Source organism: Diadema setosum, chromosome 18, assembly GCF_964275005.1.
Source record: "Diadema setosum chromosome 18, eeDiaSeto1, whole genome shotgun sequence".
In the NCBI taxonomy this organism is placed as follows: Eukaryota; Metazoa; Echinodermata; class Echinoidea; order Diadematoida; family Diadematidae; genus Diadema; species Diadema setosum.
The window spans coordinates 10,284,520-10,297,135 of record NC_092702.1 but is presented as its reverse complement, the minus strand read 5'-3'; the positions used below and the strand labels follow the sequence as shown (position 1 = coordinate 10,297,135).

The window sequence follows — 12,616 nt, the reverse complement described above, 5'->3', positions numbered from 1 at the left end:
CCTAGTACACACAGGAACAGCACAGTTTTCGTTGAAGCAGTGATCATAGCCGAGCCTGTTCCCTTTCAATGGTAATAACCATAAAAATCAACAAGCTTCTGAAGAAACATCTGCCGATTATCAAACTTATGTACCAGAGGCAAATTTTTGTGCCATATTGCGAAGGGTACAAACGTTCTTTCATTGTTGAATGCCTTTACAGTCACACCACAATAGTTCGCAACAAAAGATTGCAATTATCGTTAAAAATATCATCACGGGGGGGGGGGGGTCAGAAGTAAAGCAGATGTAGGCCAAGGGATAGACCTGAATATACCTGATTGTGATGGGTTTTCGTAGGTGTGTTATAGTGGGGGTTTTTTTAACCGTACATAGCTGAGGGCAGTCCCGTATTCCATATACTCCGCAGCCCAAAATTACGATGTTATGCGAATAACGCACCGACACGACACAAAGGGTCGATGTTTTGATATATTTATGTTAGAACTAGAAAAGTCGAAGATTTAGGAGTGATCCCTGAGGTCACTCCAAAACGAGTGAAAATGAACATTTTCACTCAAAATTCACTCTAATTTCACTCTAAATTCACTCTTTTTTTGTATTCACTCCTTTAAGAGTGAATATTTTCACTCGATTTTTTTTTAGAGAGTTCATGTGACGATAATCAAGTTGTGCTTGGATTATACAGATAATGCATTAAAGGCATTATTTCCCATTTGCAAGTGAAACGAAAACCCAGCTTGGTACATGCTTTAAGATAGTTCTAAAATTTGAGTTAGGGATAGAAACAACTAATGTAAAAGTGTTGATGAGTATAATCAATGTTCTGTATTGCTAAATATATAAAAATGTGAACAATAGTTAATAAAACTGTTTCTAGAAGAAAACCGTCTATACAATATATATAAATGAAAATATGAAATGGAATGCTCATGTGTAATACATCTCAGATAAAGCGTCTCGTAATGTTGGTATACCCTGTAAGGTTAAGTATTATGTCCCAAAGAATATTTTATCTATGCTTTGTAATTCGTTGATATCATCGAACATCTCATATTATAACATTGTTTGGGCAACTGCAAAAAAGTCACATTGACAGTATATTGCTCCTATGAAAGCTATACTTATATGCACCAATTCAGGTTATCGGGACCATTCAGATCCTTTGTTCGTGGAATTAAAAAAACTAAAGGTAAATGACATTAATTTTTTTGCAAAATTCACTTTTTATGTTTCGTTTGTATAACGGTCAGTTGCCATCTTCTTTTTTCTCATTATTTCAGTTAAACAAGGACATAATTTCTTATCCCACTAGGCAATCTGATAAATTTCATTTACAAAATCCTAAAACGCTGATGGCTCTGAAATCTATCACACACCCATGGACCCGATATTTGGAACTCTCTTCCTTCTGATATTCGAACTTGCACTCTTTTAAGTCTATGCACTCTTTTAAGAAAGCTGTAAAGACAAATCTGCTCTCTGGATATCAGTGTGCTTATAATGTCATTGTAATTGTATTTGATATGAAATTCCCTTGTGGAAATATCGCCGTTCTGAATTTATTGCGTAATGTTATGCAACCGACCATGACCTGTAACTGTTCACCTGTATCTTGGTGAGAAAATACTTTGCCATGCTTTACTATTCAGTAATCCAGGTGATCTAACTTTGTGTATTAGCGAAACAAGACAGATCTCTCCTCTCTCCTTTCTTCTATCCTATCTCTATGTAAGACCCCGTTTACAGTGCGAGGCTCGGCCGCGGCCGAGCCGCGGCCGAGCCCAGCCCCGCTTCAGTGTAAACGCGCAAAAGGCCAAATGCGAGGCCAAAATTGGCCTCGCATTTGGCCTCGCTCTGGAGGTGGTCTCGGCCGCGGCCGAGCCGCGGCCGAGCCCGGCCTCTTCTTGGTGTAAACCAAAGACGCTTAACTAATAAGACACGAAAGTGCGCGCTAATCCTGTACAAAACAAATGGACAGCGCGCGGTCTTCAAGCGTATACGCACGTCACCTGAGACGCGCTGCCTTTACGCTTGATAAACAACAGCAGCGGCTTCAGGGACAGCGCGTCTCAGGTTTTGAAAGTTTTGTTTTGAAAGTTTTGAAAGTTTTGAAAGTTTTGAAAGTTTATTTACTCACAACCCAAACTCTGGGTATCGGAGTCCAATAAAAAACATATAGCACATTATAATATCAATAAATAATAATTGCAAATAACTCTGAAAAGTGTACAAAACAACTATAACAAACAAAATAAGAATGAAATGCGATTGATGAAAAGAAAAAAAAAATGTACAGAAATATACAATATATACACGATATATGGTAAAAAAAAAAAACAAAGAAAGGAAAATATGACGAGAGAGAGAGAAGGGATATGGAGGTGAAGAGGGAGAGTGAGAAGGACACAAGACTGGTGAATTAATAAACGATATACGAGTGACTTTTGGTTCAGGAAAAAAAATAGAAACAGAAAAAGAAAAACGCAAAGACATACGGAAATGAATCCATACGCTAAGTGAACAAGAATGAAGGAAATATGGAGACGGGAACGAGAAGAAGAAGAAGTAGAGAGGGGAAGAAAAAAGGAGGAGAGAATGGAAAGACAAATAAGTTACATATCAATTGTAAAGAAGGCACAGCCTGTAAAAAAGGCATGTATAGTATTTGCAAAAAGGATAAAAAATACTAATAATCTTAACATGTGTCATTATATAATTACAAAACTTGGATAAATTGGAAAGGATTGTTTTCAAGTTTGACAATTAAATAATTGATCCATCTTCATAGTGTTGGGGTATTTCCAGTAATATTTTTTTTAAGTATTTCTTCCGTTGTTCATTAAAGAGTCTACACTGAAAAAGGTAGTGGAATTCATCACCAATTTTCTCTTCATTACAATGGGTACAAAACCTTTCGTTTCTTGGAATCTGATGTGTGTCTTTGCCTCAGACGCGCTGTCTTTGAAGATGTTGTTGTTTATCAAGCGTCTTTGATTGTGAGATCATGTTGTTGCCAAATTTTTACCTCCACGAAATAATCCTTATTGCTTTAAAATCCCGTTCTTCAAAATAATACCCTTAATCGAAAAAAAGCTACGACTATAATTTTTAAATCTTTTTAAGATAATAAAGATATCACTACCTTTGGAAATGAATGATGTTCCTAGGTGTACTGAGTTTGTACTTAGCTCTCTTTTGTATCGTCATGTAGGGTAGCCATTTTGTGTCCATTGTTATCGCGCGCCTTCGTATCTTTATCTCTACTATCTTTGGTGTAAACGCAAACTGGGCCAAATACGCGGCCAATTGCGCGGCCAATTTTAGTCTGGCTTCCAGACCCTCTGCCTGTATCTTTCGCTATTCAGGATATTAACCCCCTCAACGTCGAAAACTAGTATAGTTTAAGGTGGTTTTGTCCTGCAAAGGATTTTTTTTTTCCTTCGGCAAAGGCCTTTGCCCGAACGGCGACTTCGTCGCCACGGAATTCATTTGGCAAAGGGTCTGAAAACCAGACAATACCAAATTGCGTTCGTTTACAAGCAGAGCGCCACTACGACAAAATGTTGAAAGGTTTGAATCAAAAGCGCGGCCGAGCCCAGCAGTGTAAACGGAAAAAATTGCGAGGCTCGGCCGCGCAATTGAGGTCGGGCTCGGCCGCGGCCGAGCCGCGGCCGAGCCCGGCCCCGCACTGTAAACGGGGTCTATGTCATCCCTCCCTCCTATATATGTACGAGGGCTACATGCAAATCAAGCAATTATTAAAGGAGACCTCCTGATGATTTTCAGACTTTTACATTTGAATAACTATAGATTAGTTATACCGAGTACAGAGTTTCAGACCCCGTTTACAGTGCGGGGCCGGGCTCGGCCGCGGCTCGGCCGCGGCCGGGTCCGGCCTCAATTGCGCGGCCGAGCCTAGCAATTTTGTCCGTTTACACTGCTGGGCTCGGCCGCGCTTTTGATTCAAACCTTTCAATATTTTGTCGTAGTGGCGCTCTGCTTGTAAACAAACGCAATTTGGTATAGCCTGGTTTTCAGACCCTTTGCCAACTGGATTCCGTGGCGACGAAGTCGCCGTTCGGGCAAAGGCCTTTGCCGAAGGAAAAATCCTTTGCAGGACAAAACCACCTTAAACTATACTAGTTTTCCACGTTGAGGGGGTTAATATCGTGAATAGCGAAATAGTACGGGCAGAGGGTCTGGAAGCCAGACTAAAATTGGCCGCGCATTTGGCCCAGTTTGCGTTTACACCAAGAAGAGGCCGAGACCACCTCCAGAGCGAGGCCAAATGCGAGGCCAATTTTGGCCTCTCATTTGGCCTTTTGCGCGTTTACACTGAAGCGGGGCCGAGTCTCGCATTGTAAACGGGGTCTCAGAATTTATAGTGATTGGGTTGACGAATAAGAATACAGCACCCATATATATGGGTGCTGTTCATTGCAATTTGTTGTAAATTTTGCAGAGTCTGCAAAATTTACAACAAATTGCAATGAACAAGGATGATGACATGGCAGCCTCACCATGACAATGCATGAGTTGGGGCTCAAGGAAGCAGAACAAAAGAAGATGGCATGCATATATTCTACAGAGGTGAACTTGTTAAGCAAGTGGTATTGTAATGGAATTACACTGCTACATTTCTGAAATAATACATTATGTGAGGCACCTATGTCATCAACACTGCTCAGTGTAATTTGTTTAAGTTTTTTTAGCGTATTGTTTCTCTGGACAAGGACCACATTAAAAACATTTAACTCTTGAAAATATGATATTCTGGTCTTATTTTTGTTTTTTACATTTCTTGTCATTGTGATGGACTCGAGTGAGGGGACATCATATATATATATATATATATATATATATATATATATATATATATATTATATATGTGTGTGTGTGTGTGTGTGTGTGCTTAGAGCTCCGCTGACAGGCATACTTCGATAGAAATAGGAAAGCTCTTTTACAAACACAACGCTAAAGAAACTCATAATATATGATGTTGCAAGTGTTGGTGGTTATTTATCTTGAAACGGGTACACCGGTATATGCACTCAAACTCAGTGGTGCCAGGTAATTATGTTGGAGGTCAAAATGTCAGAAGTACAGGTGCCTATAGTCTTAGCGGTATAATATAACTGCATATATATATGTATGTATATATATATATATATATATATATATATGTATATATATATATGTATATATATATATATATATATATATATATATATATATATATGGGTGCTGTTTGTTATTCCGAAGGTTCGATATTCCGAAGGTTCGATATTCCGAAGGTTCGTTATTCCGAAGGCTCGTTAATCCTAAACACACAAATTCCCTATACCCAGAGGTTCGTTAATCCGAACATTTGTGGCGTTATTCCGAAGGTTCGTTATTCCGAAGATTTGTTCATCCGAAAATGAAATTCAGAAAAACGAACCTTCGAAATAACGAATCTTCGGGCTGAAAAGCCTTCGGAATAACGAACCTTCGGAATAACGAGCTGTAACCTGTATATATATATATATATATATATATATATATATATATATATATTATTTATGTATATAGTGACAGCAATGGACTAAACCAGAAGATGGCGGGGTGGTGCAAGGACATTTAAATAATATTATATTGCCAGCAAAACTTACACTAGAGACGTGGCTGTGAAGGGGCTACAGGGGGTTAAAGAGGTTCCAACTTAACATCACAACCACGTCTCTCGTGCAAGTTTTGCCGGCAATATGATTATATATATATATATATATGTATATATATATATACATATATATATATATATATATATATATTATACGAATAATTTATGAATTGTGAGTGTATTGGGCACGAATATCGCACGAAGCGCGAGATAAGCCACTGGTCTATTCAACAAGGCGCGTAGCATATATACAGATATATATATATATATATATCTAGATGTATATATATACACATATATATATATATATATATATATATATATATATATATATATATATATTTGTATGTGTATATATATATATATATATATATACACCTGTCGGAGGAAAAATGTCAGAGAAATCAAGGTTGAAAAGTACAAAAATGTAATTTGTTTATATATTTACGTATTTACTCGCGTCGTTATATCCGGCATCAAAACAAAGTAGACACAGAAATTTGGACTATGATATACGATCCCGGGAATATGATCATATAAAACAACGTGAAACAACTGAATTATTTTAGGGGTTCGTGGGATGCTGAGGGCTTTAGCCACCCCTCCCCCCCCCCCCCCCATTTTTTTCTCTTTCTCTTTCTTTGAAGTTTAGGGATTATGGTGGATCTTTTTTAAAAGTGTACGCTGTCGAGTGATTGAAACAAAACCCGTCAGGGAACAGACCAGGCGCCTTGCTACTTCAAAGGGTAGACCACAATCACATTCATAGTGTCTGCTGCTCTTGCAGAGGTTTGTTTTTTTGTAGTTTACTTTTTTGATGCAATAAGGTGATCACTTCACTGTCATCCCCAGAAAGTGATTTCCTCTTGATACGTAGTTGTTGTAATCATGTCTTTATTGATAAGTAAAACAAAGGACATGTTGACATAATATACCAGATCCCTGGTCCTATTCTGGACACATGGCAGGTAATGACACACTTACAAATACTTACACAGTGAATAAATAACAATATAACAAATATGTGAGGTTGACAACAATTACACAACATTAATTACACAAAATTAAATACATTTCCACACGTAGTACACATACACTGTATTACCAATGACTCGTTTCGTTATTTTGTCCAGGATGCTCCATCAAATTTTCTAACTGATCAAGTGAAATTTGAATAAATCATTTATATCCGCTGTAAATGCATTTCCAAGATGTCGCGTGGCAATCCAACTTTATCAATTTATACACTTTTTTGGGATAAGTGCCAAATGTCATTCCAGTAAATCATTACATTTACCCAATTAATGTAATAATTCTACATGATTACTACATTATTACTAAGTGCCTTTCATTCTTACATGTTACTTTCTAAGTGATTAACATCCCCCCGTTCTATTCTTTTCTTGCATAGAATATGGTGAATGATGAAACTATTGCATATCTGATAATGTCTTGATAGAATGTAGTGGGACTTTGTTTGGATTTATATGTTTTGAGTAGGCATTTTAGTCATTGTTTGTTTTCTAGTGTTATCTGCCCCCTTGCTCCGATCTCGATGGCGAGCAAGAAAGGAAGGCTTATTGCCCTTGCGTTTTAGTTCATATAAAATTAATAGGAAAAGAAAAGAAATCCAGTGACATGAAATTCATTGCATCCGATAAGGAGGGTCCCACGAAAATCATTAATGACACACACAGTCATGGATTGTATACCAAACCTCTGACATTATACCTCTGAAAATACATGTATAACCGAGGACCTACATGTACATCAGTATGACACTTTGTGCACAGAAGATACCAATTTAGTCGTGCTGTCGTCGTGCTGCATGCCGAACCCCCCCCCCCCCAAAAAAAAAAAAACCCCAACAACAACAACAAACAAACATGCAAACAAACACACACTCACACACACACACACACAAACAACAACAACAACAACAACAACAACAAAACAAACACACATACATAAACCAGGGCTCCACACTAACTTTTTTATTTGGTGGCCCGAGAGAAAAAAATTGGTGGCCTCTAAAAAACAATAAAAAACGTTATTTTTTTTTTTTTGGATAAGTCAAATATTTAAGTTTTATCATAGTAAGAATTGGAAGCTGGACATGTCTACTCATAAATAAACCTCAGCAAACTCGCAACACTCACTCTCAGGCACTCATTCAGTCCTTTTCATCCATCCTTTAAACAAATTTGACTGCTGAATGGTAAGACTAAGTATGAATATTCATTGACAGGCACATGGGTTGCAACATCTTAACATAAATACATCGTAAATGACACTTTTAAAAAAATTTTGGTGGCCCGAGGCGGGCCACCAAATTTGCCCTTTTTTTAAATTTGGTGGCCCGACTTTCATTTTTGGTGGCCCCGGGCCACCGGGCCATCGTTAGTGTCGAGCCCTGCATACACGCACTAAAGCACCCCCCCCCCCATAAAAAAATAAATTAATTAAAAAAAAATACTAATAATCAAATAAAAAATGTTGCAGCAGCATTCCAGCCGGTATACCAGCGATTCTCACCTCCCTAGGCCTGCTGCCAATGTACCAAAGCAGAAGTTTTCTAGTTAGGCTCTGTACCAACCACAAACCAAGTGTGTGCAACCCAGTAATAGTGCAACCACTGCTTATCAGCATGTTGACCAAAAGATCGGTCTGTACAGGGAGGCATGTTAAACCCACAAATGTAAAAACGCCCACAAATGTAAAAATACATCGCCCACAAATGTAGAAAATCGACCACAAATGTAAAAATTTAACATCGCCCACAAATGTAGAAAACGCCCACTAATGTAGAAATGATTTCAAACGTCGCCCACAAACGTGAAAACGACAAGTACTATAGTATGTTGATATAAATAGACTCACTTCTATAGGATATAGCAGTGCACTTTTTGTAAAATAATGTGTACGTGTACGGAGACGAGTGCGTGTGTGTGGGTATAGTAGTGGAGAGTTCGGCGGGGGAGGTGTGTGCGTGTGTCTGTCTGTGTGTTACGGTGTGCTGCGTGTCACACCTTTCCGGCGGGCAGCTGTGCCTCCGGACAAGTTGCGCGGGCTTGTTGCGAGTACGAGCAGAACAATTTCTGCGGGTGGACATGAAAGATGTTAAAGAGTTCAGTACTTGCGTTTTACCTGCTAGACGCGTGCCACTTACCTGCTATTTGCATGCCGACCTGCCATAGAGTATCGTTGCATGTACTACTGTGATAACATGCTTGTCCTCTGTCTGTTTGTGTGTGTGTATGCATATGTTTTCCTGCAAGTTTCTGTTTCTGGGCGGCGGGTGAGGCCTGACTTATCTGCAAAGGAATCCCTCTGAAGTAATTTGAAATGGCAGAAAGTCATACAAAATGTCTATTAGATTTTAGATTTTATTCGACTCTTCCGACCCCATTCTGGGGTATGAGAGTACAACACATAAATACAAGATATGGTCATTACAATATAAAAAGAATACATGTTTGTGATATATTACAATGATGTATATAAAATAGTCTATACCTACTAAACATACAGTGATATACAAATTGGTAAGCAAGGTTAACTAATCGTATGAACCATACGACCAAACAATCGTGACATACAACAACAAAATATGTACTAGACATCGAGTATTACAATATTTTCTTTCTTGACGATTACGATACAGTACACTCAACTTGTTCAGGCTTCTGCAAACTTGCAAAATATGACATGATCAGCCTCACAAATAATACTAATCTTTTAAGCTGTCCTAAATGCGAGCATGAAAATAATCTGGACATGTGTAATGAGCAAGGACGTTTAACCAAATAATGATTGCTTAAATATAACTTTCTTTCCTTTTCAAAGAAGGGGCAAACGAAAACATAGTGAAATTCATCACCCGTTGCATGTCTATCACACGGACAAGGGCAATGAACATCCCTGTCATCAAAATGACTGTACATTAATCTTCTATTATTAAGTGGCAACTGATTTGACCTACATCTAAAACGGCTCAATGAAATTCTATCCCTTTTACTCAACTGGACTAAATACCTTTCAAAGAGACTATTCGTCTTAAAAATCCTATAATTTAAACATACTCTATTTGACCAAACATTTGCCATCAAATCCTGTTTAGACATATCACTTAATCTCAGCTTCAAGGTGCTTGATATCCAGTTATTACTTAATCCTTCCCCTTTTCTCAGCCATGCAACACCAAGACCAGCATTGTTTAAAATTTCCTCAATATGAGATATCCACTTAAATACAAAGGTCGTGTCCTGTTGACTTATTAATCTTTGGAGTGTATAAAACCTGAATGAATATTTAGCAGAAGAACCCTTTATGATCCTCAGCCAGAAGCTAACCATACGATATTTAACAGTATTAGCCAGTCGTGTTCTCCCGGTTTCTGCATATACCATACAATCTGGTGTAAATTTATTTACACATAACAACGATTTCAAGAATTTCCTATGAAAAATTTCGATTTGACTCAAATCCTCAAAACCCCAAACTTCACACCCGTACAATAGTATTGGTAACACTAACTGATCAAACAGTTCGCATTGAATATCCACAGGAAGCTTGAGTTTCTGAACCTTTAGTGACATAGAAAAAAGGTGCTTTTCTTGCCTGTGTCACCTGTTTAGAAATAGCCTTCTTAAAACTTCCATTGTAATTAAATTGAATACCTAAATAAACAAAATCATCCACTACATCAAGTTTGTCTTCACCAAAACTGAACAATGGAAAGTTACGTACTTTGCCTCTTGAGAAAATCAGGACTTTAGTTTTTGTAGCATTGACACTTAACTTCCAATCTATACAATATCGATGCAATGCATTCAAAGCCAACTGAAGCTCTTCTGCACTGTCGGCTAAAATAAGAGTGTCGTCTGCATACAACAATGTATATAAATGTATAATAAGATCCTCATTGACTTCTTTGTCTAAAATATCAACACTAACTTTTTCAAACAAAAACTGTAGTCCTTTGAAACGGCAACTCAAGAACGATTCAAAATCATTGAGATATAATGCAAAAAGCAGAGGCGATAAATTTTCACCCTGCCGTACACCAACATTACACTGAAAAGCCTCAGAATGTTGACCACCTACTAATACACAAGATTTGGCTTGAGCATACATATTCTTTATAACTGTAAACACCTTACCATCCACCCCAGACCTCAACATTTTATGCCAAAGTGATACCCTATCAACCATATCAAAGGCTTTCTTAAAGTCAGTGAATGCACAATAAATTCGTTTGCGTTTAGACAAATGTATATCAATTAAAGTTTTCAAAACAAAGGCATGATCCATTGTAGAATATCCAGCCCGAAAGCCAGCTTGTTCTTCTCCAAGCATACCTTGATTATTATGGTAAGTTGTTATCCTATGATTCAAAATAGAAGTGAATAATTTCCCCAAACAGCTTAAAAGTGTTATTCCACGATAATTATCTGGGTCTGTATCCCTTCCCTTTTTCTTAAAAATTGGTACTATAGTACCGAGACACCAGTCTTTTGGAACTAAACCACTTTCCAAAATTATATTAAAGTACATTGTAATACAATCCAAAACACGACTTGAACAATGTTTTAAAAATTCATTCCTAATCAAATCAGTACCACATGCCTTATTATTCCTTAACTTCTGAACCATCTTAATGACTTCATCAATTACAATTGGTGCATATAACTCATTATTACCTGTTGATCCATCCAAATCATACTTTGGAATTGAAATTAATTTTCGAACCGAATTCAGTTTACTAAAATGACGCACAAAATCAACCAAAGGGACCTTTTTCGCACAGGAGTCACGCTTACGGCCATTCAGTAACTTCCAGTACTCCTGCGGGCTATCCTTTTTAAGTATACGAAGATGATCATGCAGTGATTTACTATATGCCTTCTTCTTTCTTCTCAACAATTTCTTGTAACTACTAGCAACAGTCTTAATGTCAGCCAGCATTTGCTCCTTCTCTCTCATAGGTTTCCCTTTACACTTCCGTTTAATCCTATTCTTAAAATTAAAATAATGCAATCTAGCCTGTACACACTCATTATCAAACCATGGCTTTTGTTCTTAGCGAGGTTTCCTAGGATTACCTATCCTACGAACCTTTTCCTCACAAATACCAACTTCTTTTCCAGCATTCATGAAAATATCACCCAACAACGCACTAAAGCTACCAATATGAGCTTGTGTGGATGATCTGTCAACCACCCCCAATTCACTCAACAAGGCATGAATATTCTGATCAAGCTTAAAACTTAAATCTAATGCCTTTTTACTATCCCACTTAAATGAAATATACTTGACATTCTGAAAGGTTTCATCCCTATGCTCAGACTTTATTACCCCCAGAATCATCAAAAACATTAATATTAGAAATCGTCAAATTCAACGGGCAGTGTACATCTGAAATACATTTATCAAAAACATCCACTTCAACAGTTCAAAATGAGTGATAATAGGCCTGCAGATAGAATGACATAATCAACCACACTTTTTCCACCATTCTTATTGTAACATGTAAAATCACCAACACCTTTATCACTGCCAAATCTTCCATTTACTATCTTCAAATCAAAACTCTGGCAAATACTAATAAGTTGCCGACCATTATTATTTACAAAATTATCCATACTATGTCTTTTTTGTAACATATCCTTCCTCTTGGAGTAAACTCTTATAATCAATATTGTCATCTGAAGCATCATATCCACACAATTCAGTAACAGCATTATCATTTACCATAAAATCATCAAGCAGCCCTGTTCTGGAATTAAAATCCCCCACTAAACAGAATGGAACGTCATAACTACTTTTCAAATATAACAAATCCTGATGAAAATTATGAAAAATATCATTTGTGTGAAATACTGAACCTTCGCATGGCAAATAAACTGCTCCTATAAAGATAAACTCAAAACCCAAAGAGGACTTGCTAAAATG

At 37.4% G+C, this 12,616-nt stretch overlaps 1 protein-coding gene and 1 pseudogene across 1 annotated transcript in view; both read right to left on the bottom strand.

The window, feature by feature from the left end:
- The window catches only part of LOC140241981 (protein Skeletor, isoforms B/C-like), a 31,705-nt gene extending 22,861 nt beyond the window's left edge, over nt 1-8,844 (bottom strand). Inside the window, exons 1-2 of the mRNA XM_072321725.1 lie at nt 8,832-8,844; nt 8,692-8,760 (exon numbers count right to left, since the gene is read on the bottom strand). Of these exons, the coding sequence (XP_072177826.1) occupies nt 8,692-8,760; nt 8,832-8,844 (82 nt within the window). The remainder of the gene's footprint in view (nt 1-8,691; nt 8,761-8,831) is intronic.
- Nucleotides 8,845-9,277: 433 nt separating this feature from the next.
- On the bottom strand, nt 9,278-10,876 carry LOC140241980 (uncharacterized; annotated as a pseudogene).
- Between the last annotated feature and the right edge of the window lie 1,740 nt (nt 10,877-12,616).